The sequence below is a fragment of the Bufo gargarizans genome, unplaced genomic scaffold (genome assembly GCF_014858855.1).
Source record: "Bufo gargarizans isolate SCDJY-AF-19 unplaced genomic scaffold, ASM1485885v1 original_scaffold_2225_pilon, whole genome shotgun sequence".
Classification (NCBI taxonomy): Eukaryota; Metazoa; Chordata; class Amphibia; order Anura; family Bufonidae; genus Bufo; species Bufo gargarizans.
The window spans coordinates 180355-197210 of NW_025334700.1; the positions used below are offsets into that span (position 1 = coordinate 180355).

The window sequence follows — 16856 nt, forward strand, 5'->3', positions numbered from 1 at the left end:
GGAATGTGTACAAACTTGTTCTGGAAGCTTTTAAAGAATAGCAAACCTGACTGGACGTATCTTGCAGCATCATAGTGACTGTATATTGGTGATGATTCTGTCCAACTGCGTTTTTTTTTTGCAAGATGTTTTAATGGATAAATGTAAAAAATCTGAACGTATCTTGCCGCTTTAGAGTTATCGCCTATTAGAATGGACTCTGTCCAATTTTATTTTCAAACTACTGCAACATTTCTTAAATAGACAAGTGTATGTACCAATTGTGACTAAACATTGCTTGCGGCGTTGGAGCGACCGCATACTGGAGCTAAATTGCACTTTTTAAAATGTTAGAAATTGTAGACCAAAATTCCATGGAAAAACTAGTATATATGACTTGGGAATCTGCGCATCTCACTGTTAAATTGTACCGGACTCTTTCAAATTGTGCATTTTGTTCTAAAGTGTTTTTAAAAATGTTTTACATTTTGTGATTTCATTTTTTATGCGCTGTAAAATTGTAGGAGTGGATTTTTTAAACCCATACAATAAATTTTGCCATTTATCACAGACTTCTGTACCTGACCTGATGGGTTGTTCTGCATCTCTGACTTTCATATGGACTCTGTCCAACCATATTGTGTGACGTCTGAATGTTTAAATATCCTCAAAAATAAAATGTCTGGTAAACGACAATGGGTGGGGTAATGTAAAATGAAAGACCCGTGTTATTATCATTGTCAACATCAGCTACCACTTCTTCTGTTCCTCCCCTCCCTCTGATCCATCGTTAGTCACCCATAAAGGTGTATGTGGACAGGCGTAAAACATTATGGCCCTGATTTATCATTCCTTCACTCCAGAATTCTACAAACCGGATTCCAAAAAAGTTGGGACACTAAACAAATTGTGAATAAAAACTGAATGCAATGATGTGGAGGTGGCAAATGTCAATATTTTATTTGTAATAGAACGTAGATGACAGATCAAACGTTTAATCCGAGTAAATGTATCATTTTAAAGGAAAAATACGTTGATTCAAATTTTCACGGTGTCAACAAATCCCCAAAAAGTTGGGACAAGTTGCAATAAGAGGCTGGAAAAAGAAAATTTGAGCATAACGAAGAGCTGGAAGACCAATTAACACTAATTAGGTCAATTGGCAACATGATTGGGTATAAAAGAAGCTTCTCAGAGTGGCAGTGTCTCTCAGAAGCCAAGATGGGTAGAGGATCACCAATTCCCACAATGTTGCGCAGAAAGATAGTGGAGCAATATCAGAAAGGTGTTACCCAGCGAAAAATTGCAAAGACTTTGCATCTATCATCATCAACTGTGCATAACATCATCTGAAGATTCAGAGACTCTGGAACAATCTCTGTGCGTAAGGGTCAAGGCCGTAAAACCATACTGGATGCCCGTGATCTCCGGGCCCTTAAACGACACTGCACCACAAACAGGAATGCTACTGTAAAGGAAATCCCAGAATGGGCTCAGGAATACTTCCAGAAACCATTGTCAGTGAACACAATCCACCGTGCCATCCGCCGTTGCCATCTGAAACTCTACAGTGCAAAGAAGAAGCCATTTCTAAGCAAGATCCACAAGCTCAGGCGTTTTCACTGGGCCAGGGATCATGTAAAATGGAGTGTGGCAAAATGGAAGACTGTTCTGTGGTCAGACGAGTCACGATTCAAAGTTCTTTTTGGAAATCTGGGACGCCATGTCATCCGGACCAAAGAGGACAAGGACAACCCAAGTTGTTATCAACGCTCAGTTCATAAGCCTGCATCTCTGATGGTATGGGGTTGCATGAGTGCGTGTGGCATGGGCAGCTTGCATGTCTGGAAAGGCACCATCAATGCAGAAAAATATATTCAGGTTCTAGAACAACATATGCTCCCATCCAGACGTCATCTCTTTCAGGGAAGACCCTGCATTTTTCAACAAGATAATGCCAGACCACATTCTGCATCAATCACAACATCATGGCTGCGTAGGAGAAGGATCCGAGTACTGAAATGCCCAGTCTGCAGTCCAGATCTTTCACCTATAGAGAACATTTGGCGCATCATAAAGAGGAAGGTGCAACAAAGAAGGCCCAAGACGATTGAACGGTTAGAGGCCTGTATTAGACAAGAATGGGAGAGCATTCCTATTTCTAAACTTGAGAAACTGGTCTCCTCTGTCCCCAGACGTCTGTTGAGTGTTGTAAGAAGAAGGGGAGATGCCACACAGTGGTGAAAATGGCCTTGTCCCAACTTTTTGGGGATTTGTTGACACCATGAAATTCTGATTCAACATATTTTTCCCTTAAAATGGTTCATTTTCTCAGTTTAAACTTTTGTTCCGTGATTTATGTTCTATTCTGAATAAAATATTAGAAGTTGGCACCTCCACATCATTGCATTCAGTTTTTATTCACGATTTGTATAATGTCCCAACTTTTTTGGAATCCGGTTTGTAGCATAAAAATGTCACAAAATAAGGCCTTTGTGACTTTTCAGCAGTCACGGAAAAATTTGTGACTTTTTACACTCACTTGCGCAATTTTTTGTGACTTTTTGCATTTCTACACCACTCACTCCAGTTTTGTAATATGGGTGGGAAAGTTGGGTGTGGTTATCTATGTTAATGAGTTTCACTCCAGATATATCATTGCCACTTTTTTTTTTAAAGTCGCAAAAAAGTCTCACTCCAGGAGGAGGATGGAATAGAAAAAGTGGAGTAGATTCTCTAGACAGAAGTGTTAGGTTTAAGGACAGTCCAAATTTATCAAACAACATGTGACATTTGATAAATGTGGCACAAATTACTCCAATACAGACTTAAGCAAAACTGACTTCAAATATTCTCCTCGTGATAAATTCCCCCCTATGTGTTTAGGAAGATGCTTGTGTGCAAACTGAACTCCCACCTGGCCGAGTTGCTGGTGGTGCAGTCGCTGCCATACCACTGCATCTAGGGAACTGATGGCATGTGCTCAGTTTCGATGGAAAATAACTTCTGTAGCTGCAATTATAAAATAAATAAAAAAATAAAAGCCATCCCTGGTCTCGTAATTTAATGTGGTGGAGAATGTGACCCATCCTTGGACCTCCATGGTAGTGCTGGTCTGGTTCTCACACTAGGCATTTATCCACATCTTCCTCCTCAATGGACATCCTCCTGTTCCCAACAAAAACAACAGCCTCCAGTGTACTGTCGGAGGGCGTTCAGTTTAGCAAGTGACGTTATCACACTGATGCAGACAATATTGTCCTCCATGAGTGTGGAAAATATAACATTTGTTAAAATGAATCCGGTGTTGCTCACTGAGGACCTTCACACACCTCCAGCTGATGCTTATTAAATGCTGTTACTGACAGGGGTTAGTTATCACCAGCCCATAGATGCCACTGCCGCTGCCTGCCTGTCTTTCATATTCCATACTGTACTGCTGCCTCTGCCACCAAGGCTGCTACTGCCACTACTACTACTCCCCCACATCTCCCACCTTGTCAGTCAGGTTCCATACTGTGCTGCTGCTTCTGCTGCTGGTGCAGTGACCCAGGTGGAGTGGATATATAATGGGAGTGGTAGTGGCTCTGATGGTAGTTGAACTCACAAATCACTGTTGCAATCCACTGGCACCCTATACTTCCACATAGTGACTGGAGAGCGCGCCCCCTTCTTCTTCAGGGGACACCTTAGTGTTGGTACTCCTGTCTGGTAGTAGTTGAGATACCCTTGATGATAGGTGTTTTTCTGTGGAGTCAGTAACCAGGCTAGTTGGTATCAATAAATAAGTCTATCTTTACTAAAGTGCAGGATAGGAGTTGTAGTACATCCGACAGTAAAAAGTAGCAGTTTCAAGTACTGTAGATCACAGTGAAACTTCTCCCCAATAGCAGTGTATGGACAACAGCAATGATGGGTTTTGTAGTACTCTTCTTCTGCAAATACCAGGGCTGAGGAGTGCAGATATAAGTTATGGTTGGCCGAAGCATCTCGTAGTGTGGAACAATGCGTTAGCAATGTTCCTTCTCTTGGTAGCAAGGTCTCACTGCTATAAACATGTACAATTTGCTGACGGACTCCAAAACATGGCCTCGTAGATTCTTCACTTTCTAACTTCCTTCTCTCTGGATCTCAAAAAGATGTGGTGGTGAAACCAGACAAGGGAGGAAATGATGACTAAGGAGTATTATGTCATGGAATGTTTGAGACAATTGAAAGATTATTAAACGTACGAGGTGCTTTATATGGACCCTTAGGCGGATATTCAGCATCACATTAGGATCCTGTTACATAAATATGTGACATAAGATTTTATGCCTAGTCGCATGATAGAGAAACTAGTGAGGAGTTGCCATGTAGAAAAAAGAAGAGTAATTGGCTGCAGGACAGGAGACCTAAGGGTAATTTTAGGTGTGTTTATTGTTCTTTCTGTAAATGCAACTCTCAAAGTAAAGTCCTTAGTTTTGGAAGGGTTTATCATATGGTGTCTAGCTTCATTACATGTAGAAGTACATTCATGGTATATTTAGTCATATGTCAGTGTGGGCAATTTTACATTGGAAAAACAATAAGATGCATGTACGAGAGGTTCAGAGAACATATTAACTCAATTATGTCATGGAAAGGATGTCCCAGATTGATAGAGCATGTAAGAGACGAACATGGTGGGGATCCAAGAACCCTAAGTTTTGCAGGCATTGAGTAAGTTTTGAACCCACCACAAGGGGGCGATAGACATCTCCTCCTGCTACAGAAGGAAGCAAAGTGGATCATGCGCTCAAGAGTTAAACTATAAAAATGATGTGTATTTTTGTAATGTATATGTGCCATCTATCCATGTATGTGGTATTTGTGGTTGTTATTTTAAAGATGTAGATGTCAGTACGTGGTGGCGTTTGTGATTGCAACCCCGTGTGATGATGCATAAATGAGGCATGTATGTGCGTGAAGCCGATAGTGGCCTGGAAGGAAAAAAGGACTTCATTTATTTCACAGTGGTGAGTGCCCCCTATCATATTTCTTATTTGTGCATGAACTATCGATGTTACTCGTGAGGCTGGAGCACCGCATTGCTGCTTGATACGGATGTACGGCAGACGCTGGGACCCGGTTTGTTGTGTGGGCTGTGCCGGCTATATTTTGCCTTTTATATGTATACGACAAACATTCCTAGCTGAGCCCTAGCTAAACAAAAAAAAAGCATATAGCAGCCTTAAGTAAAGCAAAAAAGCTGCGTGTCCCTGCAGGAGCTGTGTCCAAACGACTATTTCGTGAAAAAATTAAAGACACGAAGACGGCGCCAATAAATTAGTTGAGAAAAAAAGGTTCTTTCCATATTGTAACTGTGCAAACACATGCTTTTGAATGCCTTTCTGTTAGCTATAGAATGACTGTGCGTCACTATTAGGCTCAGTTTACCCTTCAGTTATTTGGTCAGTTATTCTCATCATTTATTAACAGCCAAGAGCAGGTATGGGTCAAACCCACTGAACAAGGGTAGATCTATTCATGATACCTAATCTGAGAGTAGGCTTGGCTCCTGAATTTGGCTCACAAAAACTGATGGAAACAACTTACCAAATAACTGAAGTGAGAACTCTGCCTTTAAGGTCAATATTAGCATCAGGTCTAATTTATCGGCATGGACTGGACCATGCAGTGGCCCTAGATTCAAGTAGTGGGCCCATGACAGAGTGGGGAGGGTGTCAGCAGTATGGTTTTGTTGACGTCGTGGTTTACTTTTCCCTTCTTCTGATCTGTCAGAAGAACAGCCAAAAAAAGCAGATCCTGTATTTTGAACATCTGACTTCACATGGTCAGTATTTGTTCAGCATTTGATCAATATTTCAAAGGCAAAAACGGGTCCAAAACAGAGATATTTGCATGTCTTGCTTTTGGCTTCCAAATTATAATCAAATCCTAATGCTAAATATTGACACAAGACCTTATGGATGCTCAAACGACAGGATCTGTTTTGTTTTTTATTTTTCTCAGATTGGTCGAAATTCACACAGTAGAGTTAGAGTTGGTTTTACTGTACACAGTTCTCCATTCTTTCCTATGTCACACCATGGAGCCACCCAGCATCATCCTGAGGACACAGATACAGTTGAAATAGGGACATGACTCAGCACTCCCAGGACAGCCACTGAAATCTGGGACAGTTCTTCAGGATCCGGGACGGTTCAAAGGTACAGTTTTGGTTTTGTGCTATGTTATATGGATATGTCAGTACAGTATATACAGCATGGCTTTATATGGACACAGTATAGTGCTATGGTGTGTAGGGAAAGTTGTCTCACCTTACTTGGGAGCACGTCTCCGGGGCAGCGCTCCTTGTTCCTGGTACAGTAGCAATAAGTCTATAACCCCGGAGAAATTGTATCAATGCACTTTTTTTTATCTCTTTAGCTTCTGTTTGGCATTGAAGAGGTTAATAACTTGACAAGGGGCGGTGGTCGCAGGAGATTGATCCTCGATAGAGGATTCAGGATTGTTATGCTACTTGCCACATTCCTGTCACCACCAGACATCTGAGAAGCTCTGACAGACGTTCTTCAGAACCTCCTGCTTGAGGTTCATTTTGTTTTGCTTTCGTTTTCTCATCTCGTTTCCCTTTCTCAGCTGTCATGTAGTTGCACTGATTGCATCCCTTTAAATCCCTTCTCATACTGCATCACTTTGCGGTTTATACTACTTCCTGGAGTGTGTGCATGCTGGATGCTACTACTGAGTCTTCTACAGATAAGTTTGTTCATTCATTTGGGTTTTCCTGTTTGCTGGATCCTAGGTGAACCTGACTCCCTCTGTACTAAGTGTAGGGAGCCGGTGGTCGTGTCCCCTCACTATTATAGGGTGTTCAGGTTTCATACAGTCGAGGAACGAGGATATGCAATCATCTACCATAGAGATTTTTGCATAGGCTGAGCAGTTAGGGAGAGAGCCTGGTCTGTTACAGGGCTTACCCTCTGGTTCCTTAGTTTTGGATCCAGTCAGTCGGATCTTCATTTTGTGTCTTCTAGTTTCTGTACACCTTCCGCGACAATTCCTGGAAGGACTGGATCATAGAAGTCTGATTTTATATTTTTGATGGTTTCCTGGATATTATACATCATCTCACAGGCGGGCTTTTACTTATCCAAGCGATTTGGAAATTATTTTTCCGTGACACATTGGTGAACTTGCGTCAATATTTTTCCCTTTATGTATAAAAAGCTAAAAAAGGTATTGAAATTGTGGAAAAATTAGCAATTTTCTAAATTTAAATTTCTCTACTTAACATTCACCATATGTTTATATTGGCATGATTTAGCAAATGTCATTTACATTAGAAGGCTTAGTATTTTGGAAACAATTTTAAAAAAATTCAAGAAAATGTTCAAAACTGACAAAAGGACCAATTTAGCTCTGAAGTCACTATAAGGGGCTTACAGAATAGAAACCACCCATAAATTACCCCATTTATAAACCACCGTAAAGGTGAGCAAACCTGGCGAGAGACAAGTACTTGAATGTATGTTCCTCAACAATATATATGCGTTGTCTGAGGGGTACTCTTTCTCTTTATGGAGAGCCCCTAGTATAATGTCCCTATGGATTATTATTATTTTTTTAATTAGCTTATCTAAACCTATCAGATGCCAGCAGATGTTAGACATAATAATGTGCATATATTTTTCCCCCAGAATTCAAGAGGAGCGTTATCTAGCCTACAATAGTCACTATGCATATCAACTGGTCTCCATAATAGAATAGTACCCACCCAGAGGTTCCCCCTAAGGCCGTGCATCTAAAAAAGCTGTTGTTAGCTGCTTTACTCTGATTAAGGGCTTTTGTCCTAAAAGAGTGAGCTGCAGATGTGAGGCTGGCTTAGTTATTTTTCTAGCTTTGCTACATAAGCATGTTTAAAAGGCAACAAAACAACTAAAATGCAGCACTCATATTGATGCTGTGTTCCCGTTACTGTTTACCTAATTGCTGTGCCGTAGCAAGTAGTTATACTTATAGCTCCTGCTATCCTAATTCACCTCAATGGGATAGCTCCTTCCTATTCACCTGAGGATATATCAAATAGCAAAAACAAACACCTTTAGCGATTCTATTTTGATTTTGTTGGATAAAATTCATACAAACCAAAGAGACAACCAAAGTTACATTCATCTAAAAGTGAGACAAGAGAATTAGAACACCCCACAAAGCTTACACCACTCTTAATGAGACATGCAAGCTACGAGAACCAGAATTTTTCTCTCTCTCTTTCGTCTAAAATTCAGTTTTGTGTGAATACAAACTTTTAGAAAAATTCTGACTGAATTACGATATTTGAAACTTTGCTAACCTTTTAGATGTTCCACAGGAATTAAAGCAAAATGGAGGTAAAATTTATAAAAAATCATTTTTTGTGCAGATTTTCCATTTTAATAAATTTTTACTGTAACACAACAAGGGATAACAGCAAAGCAAACCTCAATATTTATTACCCCGATTCTGCAGTTTGCAGAAACACCCCATATGTGGTTGTAAACTACTCTATGGGCACACGGCAGGTCTCAGAAGGGAAGGAGAGCAATATTGTGTTTACAGTGCATATTATGCATGATTGGTTTTCGCTACTGTGTCACATATAAAGACACCCTGAGGTACACCTAGAAAGGGAACCCCGAAAATGTGACCACATTTTGGAAACTACACCCCTCAAGAAATTGATCGAGATCATGCTTTGATCCAAGCGTTTCACAGAATTTAGAAACTCTTTGATGTGAAAATGAAACATGTGACAATGGAAATTTCCAATAAATCGGTGCTTTAGCCCCAACATTTTCATTTTCACAAGGTGTAGCAGGAGAAAAATCACCCCACAGTTTGTTATGCATTTCTTTTCATGAATACAGCAACACCCCATATGTGCTTGTAAACTGTTGCTTAACTCCTTGAGGACCGGGCTCATTTTCACCTTAAGGACGAGGCCATTTTTTGCAAATCTGACCAGTGTCACTTTATGTGGTGATAACTTTAAAACGCTTTGACTTATCCAGGCCATTCTGATATTGTTTTTTCGTCACATATTGTACTTCATTAAACACTGGTAAAATGGAGTAAAAAAAAGCATTTTTATTTATAAAAAAATACCAAATTTACCAACAATTTGGATTAATTTGCAAATTTTTAAGCTTCAATTTCTTTACTTCTATAATACATAGTAATACCTCCAAAAATAGTTATTACTTTACATTCCCCATATGTCTACTTCATGTTTGGATCATTTTGGGAATGATATTTTTTTTTTTGCGGATGTTACAAGGCTTAGAAGTTTAGAAGTAAATCTTGAAATTTCTCAGAAATTTTCAAAAACCAACTTTTTAAGGACCAGTTCAGGTCTGAAGTCACTCTGTGAAGCTTACATATTAGAAACCACCCAAAAATGACCCCATTATAGAAACTACACCCCTCAAGGTATTCAAAACTGATTTTACAAACGTTGTTAACCTCTGAATTTCAATTTTTGGGCAAATTTTCCATTTTAATCCATTTTTTCCAGTAACAAAGCAAGGGTTAACAGTCAAACAAAACTTAATATTTATGGCCATGATTCTGTAGTTTACATAAACACCCCATATGTGGTCGTAAACTGCTGTACGGGCACACGGCAGGGCGCAGAAGGAAAGGAACGCCATACGGTTTTTGGAAGGCAGATTTTGCTGGACTGTTTTTTTTTCCACCATGTCCCATTTGAAGCCCCCCTGATGCACCCCTAGAGTAGAAACTCCAAAAAAGTGACCCTATTTAAAGAAACTATGGGATAGGGTGGCAGTTTTGTTGGTACTAGTTTAGGGTACATATGATTTTTGGTTGCTCTATATTACACTGTTTGTGAGGCAAGGTAAAAAGAAATAGCTTTTTTGGCACCGTTTTTATTTTTGTTCTTTACAACATTCATCTGACAGGTTAGATCATTTGGTATTTTTATAGAGCAGGTTGTCACGGACGCGGCAATACCTAATATGTATACAATTTTTTTATTTATGTAAGTTTCACACAATGATTTCATTTTTTAAACAAAAAAATCATGTTTTAGTGTCTCCATAGTCTGAGAGCCAAAGTTTTTTTTGTTTTTGAGCGATTATCTAATCTAGGGTCTCATGTTTTGCAGGATGAGATGACGTTTTGATTGGCACTATTTTGGGGTGCATATGACTTTTTGATCGCTTGCTATTACACTTTTTGTGATGTAAGGTGACCAAAAATGGTTTATTTAGCACAGTTTTTATTTTTTATTTTTTACGGTGTTCATCTGAGGGGTTAGTTCATGTGATATGTTTATAGAGCTGGTCGATACGGACGCAACGATACCTAATATGTCTATATCTCTTTTCCCTATTTTTTTACTTTATTTTTGGAAAATGACGTTTTTTTTTTTTTACTTGAAACTTAAAAAAAAAAAAGTAAAACTTTTATTTTATAAACTTTTTTTTTCACTTTCTTTTTTGTCCCACTATGAGACTTCAACATTACAGGGTCTGATCCTTGTTTCAATACAGCACATTACATCTGTATTGTGCTGTATTGAACTGTTAGTGTCTTACACTGTAAGACGCTAACAGTTGCCTAGGAGACCCAGCCTGGGGCCTGGGCCTCTTAGGCTTCCGTAGTTAAAAGGCCCCAAGCCTCCGAATGGCTTGGGGCTGCCATGGCAACGATCGGGTCCCCGCCACAGCACAGCGGGGACCCGATCCATCAGGTGAGGGAGCGCAAACCTCCCATATGCCGCGGTCAGCGCTGACCGCGGCATATGAGGGGTTAATCCACCGGCATCTGCGTTATCGCCGATGCTGGTGGATGCAGCAGGGATCCGGCGGTCAGTAACCGCCGGATCTCTGCTGCTGACCGGGGGACCGCACGCGGGGGGAGGAACAACTCCAGGACGAGAGCGCTCAGTGCCAGCAATGAGGACGAGCCATCTTGTCCTGGGGCGTTAAGGTGTTAAGGGCACAGCAGTGTTTTTTATTTTTATTTTAATGAGGTTCTCCATGCAGTATATATATGATATGATATTTAGGTGATAAAGTTATATTCTTTTTTCATGTTCTACTACTTTTGCATTAGAAAATCACTTTTATTAAAAATCAAGTTATATTTTGCATCATCATATACTAACATCCATAGCATTTTTATTTTTCCACCAGCGTAGCTGTGTGAGGGCTTGTTTTTGTAGGACGCCCGGTAGTTTTATTAGTATGATTTTGGGGAACATATGGCTTTTTAATTGCTTTTTGTACAATTCTTTTGAGATGTGGGGGGACAAATACAGCAATTCTGACATTTTTTTTAACCTATTATATATGACCAGATATAGGAAAAAGCTATTTATAAATTTTTTTTATTTAAATCTTTATTTTATATATTTTTCATTTTCTTTTTTTTTTTAAAAACCCACTTGGTTCTTGAAGATCCAGTGAGTTTGAATCTGATGGCTGTTAAATGCACTGCAATAATCAGCTATTTCAGTGCATAGTAATGTCAGTATTACACTGACAATAAGCCTGATCAGACCCTGTCTATGGGCCTGTCAGGTTTAGGTACAGTACGTGGCAAGCTTTGAAGCCTTTGTACGACGTCAAGCTGCCATGATAACCATTGAATCCCTGCAAGCGCATTGTAAGGGCCTGATGGGAGAGAGGGTGTGCTTTATCCCTCTGTTAAATCTATGGATACTGTGGTGGCTACTTACAGCAGCAATTAAGGGGTTAAACAGCCTGGATCGGTGCCAGCACCAATCATGGCCGTTACTGCAGAGTGTCAGCTGTACATTACAGCTGACACACGGTGCTGTAGGCGGCAGTTTAGTTATTGGGCTGTTGCCATTTTCTTTGAAAAATTTGCTCAGATCCGAATAAATTTGCGACAAATGACATTAAAAAACGGCTATTTCCTGTCTGCTGAGAGCCTTTATAGGGTGTAGAACACTGTGGCTTGCAGTAACACGCATAGGGAGTCTGCTGTGCTAGTGAAATAACAATGGGAGTCAGTATGACATGCAGATGACAGGCGTCGCTCTTAGAATCACTGCACACTTCACTTATTTGGGCAGTCACGGGGCCAAAACTGACCAAATAACTGAAGACGCCAAGATAAAGCACACTCCTTTTACACCATCGTCAGCAGCTGATTCCACATAGATGTCTACAGAACCTGTTCTATTGAACGCTTATACAAGTAGAGCCTCCCGACAGAGTGGAGAGGGTGTCAGCAGTAAGTCACTGATTATTTTGCCCTTAATCTGATCCGTCAGAACGGATCCTGTCTGTGGAGCATACGCCTTCACTCGGTCAGCATTTGCTCAATAATCCATCAGTATTGCTAATACCCCCAAAAAAACAGGAGTGGATCCAAAACAGAGATGACACGTGAATGGAATATTTGCATGTCTTCTGTGTCTTGTACCCACTCCTGCTTTTGGCTACTAAATCACAAGCCAATTCTGATGGAAACATACAGGCCTTACAGCTGCTATACAGACAGGACCCATTGTGCGTCTCATTTTTCCTTCCTTCTGACAGATCAGAAGAAAGGACAAATAAATGATGATGTCAGCCAGGCCGAAAGGCAAAATAGTGGATCAGTCATGAAGTGGGGAGGGTGGGAAGAGCATTAGGAGACCACAGAGTGGCACAATGACAGTGTGGAGGTGGCAGCAGCATGAGGAGACCACAGAGTGGCACAATGACAGTGTGGAGGTGGCAGCAGTATGAGGAAGCCACCGAGTGGCACAATGACAGAGTCTGGAGGTGGCAGCAGCAGCAGTAGCAGCATCAGGAGAAGGCCACAGAGTGGCACAATGAAGAGTCTGGAGTTGGCAGCAGCATGAGGAAAACACAGAATGGCACAATCAAAGAGTGTGGAGGTGGCAGCAGCATTAGGAGACCACAGAGTGGCACAATGACAGGGTCTGGAGGTGGCAGTAGCAGCATGAGGAGACCACAGAGTGGCACAATGACGAGTCTGGAGGTGGCAGCAGCATGAGGAGACCACAGAGTGGCACAATGACAGAGTGTCGATCGACCAAGATACTTTCTGGGGGGAACCTGCCTGGCATGAACAGGCCTCTAGTAGCTACAGACAATAAGAAGACAAAGCGTCAAGATAGCTTTGAGCCCGGAAGAGTCACGAATTTCATCAAGATATGTCACTAAAGATTTTACTGCATATAATCGCAGTGCTGACCACTGAATTAATTAAGTTTTTTGACCGACATACTACAATAAAGATTTTACCGCATATTATTGCAGCGCTGAACGCTGAATAAAATTAGTTTTTCCACCAAAATACATCAATAAAGATTCTATCACATATAACTGCAGGGCTGAACGCTGAATAAAATTAGTTTTTCCACCGAAATACATCACTAAAGGTTTTGCCACATAGAACTGCAACAGTGAATGCTGAATATATATTATTTTTCTACCGAAATACGTCACTGAAGGTTTTACCACATAGAACTGCAACAGTGAATGCTGAATAAAATGTGTTTTTCCACCGAAATACGCCACTAAAGTTTTTTTCACATATACCTGCAAAAGTGAACGCTGAATATATTTTGTTGTTGTACTGAAATAATAATAACTGCGGAAGTGAAATGCCTATATATTTTTCATTTTGTACTGAAATAGGACACTGCCACAAATAAATGCACCAGTGAAGTGCTTAGATTTTTTTCTTTCTGTACTGACATATGACACTGAACGCTTTCAACACAGATAACTGCAGAAGTGAACTGACTATATAGTTTTCTTTCTGTGCTGAAATAGGTTTACCAGTGAAGTGCGAATATAATTATCTTTTTGTACTGAAATAGGCCAGTAAACACTTTTAGCAGAAATAAATGCACCAGTGAAGTGCTTATATATTTTTCTTTCTCGACTGAAAAGCTTTAACCACAAATAACTGCACCAGTGAAGTGTGTATATTTTTTTCTTTTTGGACTGAAATAGGCCACTAAATGTTTTTGCCACAAATAACTGCAACAGTGAAGTGCGTATATTTTTTTCTTTCTGTATGCTTTCAACACATATAACTGCAGAGGTGAACTGAGAATATATTTTTCTTTTTCCACAGATATAGGCCACTAAAGGCTTTCCGACATAGCACTTGCAGCCCAATAACAAATAGCTGGAACGACAGAGCTGTATAATGGCTATTTGGATCCCCAAATAATCTTTCCCTGCACTTGTAAATCGCGTTTCTACCACTGTCCCTAGCACCTACTTACGTCTCTCCCTGCACTAAGATGCTGTGAAATGATTCCTCTCTATCCTTTCCCTGCACTTATAAAAAAAAAAAGAAGTTTTTTTCACAATGAGGTTTTTACAATTGGTGTCCCTAGCGCCTTCTCACGTCTGTTCCTGCACTCAGAATGCTGTAAAATAGCAGAATCTAACATTTCTGCTGTATTTATAGGGTTGTGACATCACAGGGCTGGCTGGCTGCTGATTGGCTACATGCATGCATGTCAATCTGGGTGAGCTCGCCTTCCCAGAGTTCTTTGCCCCATGTCCTCAGTCCTCACGCCATTTTAGGAAAAATTTTGATTCGTTACCACAAAGCACAAGGAAATTCGCATTCGTTGCAAATTGAATTTTTCTTGAAATTTAGATCGAATTCCACTTCATAAAGCTTCGATTCGCTCATCTCTAGGTGCCATTATAGAAAGCATTGAGGGGCATGGTGGGAGGGGGGCACAAAGGGAGGTACTTGCTGCCTTTATTCAGGCTCTGAACCCCAACATCACAAAAGATGGGGATCACAGCCTGAAGCTGCCATTTTCAAGTAACTATGCTCTGATTGGTTAGTCTGTCCAACATTGATTAGTCTCTTGCCGGCCTTTCATGTGTCTCTGCTGTCTGTGACAGAAGTAACTCTGCTGTCTGTGACACTTTAGGCCAGAGACACATGAGTTAGTGCAATGTTAGTGTAAACTTGCAGCGTGTGTCAGGGAGAGGCCCCGTCCTGTCTGCCCTTCCACTGACAGGATCGCACAGCATAATGCAATAGATTTAAGGACTGTAAGGGTTACACAGCATTATAAGTCAGTATAATGCTGTATATACATGTCATGGTGTAGTAGTGTGTATACTGGATCTGGGCTGTGTGTATACACATGTCATGGTGTAGTAGTGTATATACTGGATCTGGGCTGTGTGTATATACAGGTCATCGTGTAGTAGTGTATATACTGGATCTGGGCTGTGTGTATATACATGTCATGGTGTAGTAGTGTATATACTGGATCTGGGCTGTGTGTATATACAGGTCATGGTGTAGTAGTGTATATACTGGATCGGGGCTGTGTGTATATACAGGTCATGGTGTAGTAGTGTATATATACTGCATCTGGGCTGTGTGTATATACAAATCATGTGCACTCCATCCCCTCTTACCTGCCCATCCTCCATACTTCTTCTTGAGGTTAGTCCTCCACCACCGGGAGAGTATATGGTTTTTGGTCCCGATCAGCAGGGTCCACACCTGTTTCAGGACCAGATATGATAGAGCCAGGAGACCCAACAGGTGAAGCCATTGGTAGAACTGAGACTCCTCCATCTGATCTTCTCTGTGGTCCTGGGTGCTGTCACCTCTGCTGATCCTCCTGTCTGACCACAGCTCTACACGTCCTCCTGTGACTGATGACTTTTTCCTTATTTAACCCTAATATATTTCCAGTGGGAAGGCTTCATCTTTAAGATTATTGCCCTGCCCTTATTTTATTGGTCTGTAACCGGTGTCAGTAGAGGCAGTCCTTTAGGTCTAAGTATTTCTCAGTCCGTCCTTTGTAAGTTTTTTATTTTGGACTTGGCACGCGAAGGTATAATTTTCTGCAGCTTTTCCTATGTTTAGTGTCCTGCAGGTAGACAGCTTTTGCGAACGAACCCTTATTATTCACTCTCCCTAGTAAAATGACACCATGCATGTAAGAGACCATTCCATACTAGTCAGCTCTGAGGCTACTAAACGGTGCCAGGCAGGGGCGGGGTGACAGAACTGTCCAAGTAAGTTGGAGTTCAGATAAGTTCATAATTAATATATAACTGATAGAGGGCACTGTATGTGATTAGGAGTTTGTAGTAAGTTCATCGTCAGAAGTGTGTTAAAGGGGTTCTTAAGCAAAAAAAAAATATAAAAAGCAGAGTTATTTACGGTGATTTGTGGTAAAACAAAGTTTCAGCACTCACGTTTTCTTGGTAGCTACACTAGTGGGTGCATGTCCTGTACATAATTTTTTACTGTCTGAATAAAGACGAGGATTTTAGCTACCAAGAAAACGTGAGTGCTGGAATTTGTTTTACCATTAATGCTACATCGGCTCACCTGCCTGTTCCGTGCACGCGGGTGATCCAGGTGATCAAGTGAGCTGGACTTTTCTCTATGCATAATCTTATTTACGGTGACTTTATGTTTGGATGTCATATAACTGTTTTATATATTGTGTTCCCAGAAGCAGAAAAGATAATATGCCTTTAAGATTCATTATATGGATGTGAGGTAAGCTCAATGACACAGCAGAAACATCAGAAAGCATAGAGTTAAACTGTTGTGGCTGGGCATGAGTCTACACCACTCACAGCCATCCTCACACACAGCCTGTGTGGGAAATTCCCCTAGCAGGAGCTGCTAGAAATTATTATTCAACAGAGAGAGAAGCTGGACAGACATTCACTCCATTAAGAGTTGTGTTTTATGGAAGCTGAGAGGCCAAAATAGGTATTTAAAACAGTTATATAATGTTCCTACTGTTAATATAGTGATTAGAACTGTATACTGAACCAGTTATATGTGTGTTTACTTACAGTTCCACCAATTGCAAACTACAAATACCATACAGA

The 16856-nt window shown here is 40.6% G+C and overlaps 1 protein-coding gene across 2 annotated transcripts in view; it reads right to left on the bottom strand.

Moving 5' to 3' along the window:
* LOC122924092 (very-long-chain 3-oxoacyl-CoA reductase-B-like) overlaps positions 1 to 15827 on the bottom strand; it is a 111079-nt gene extending 95252 nt beyond the window's left edge. The window contains exon 1 of one of the 2 annotated variants that reach the window (XM_044275016.1): positions 15414 to 15642. In XM_044275016.1, coding sequence (XP_044130951.1) covers positions 15414 to 15576 — 163 coding nt within the window. In that variant the 5' untranslated portion in view covers positions 15577 to 15642. Of the gene's footprint in view, positions 1 to 15413 lie in introns of both variants that reach the window. The other variant, XM_044275017.1, reaches the window with a different exon arrangement.
* Positions 15828 to 16856: the final 1029 nt, after the last annotated feature.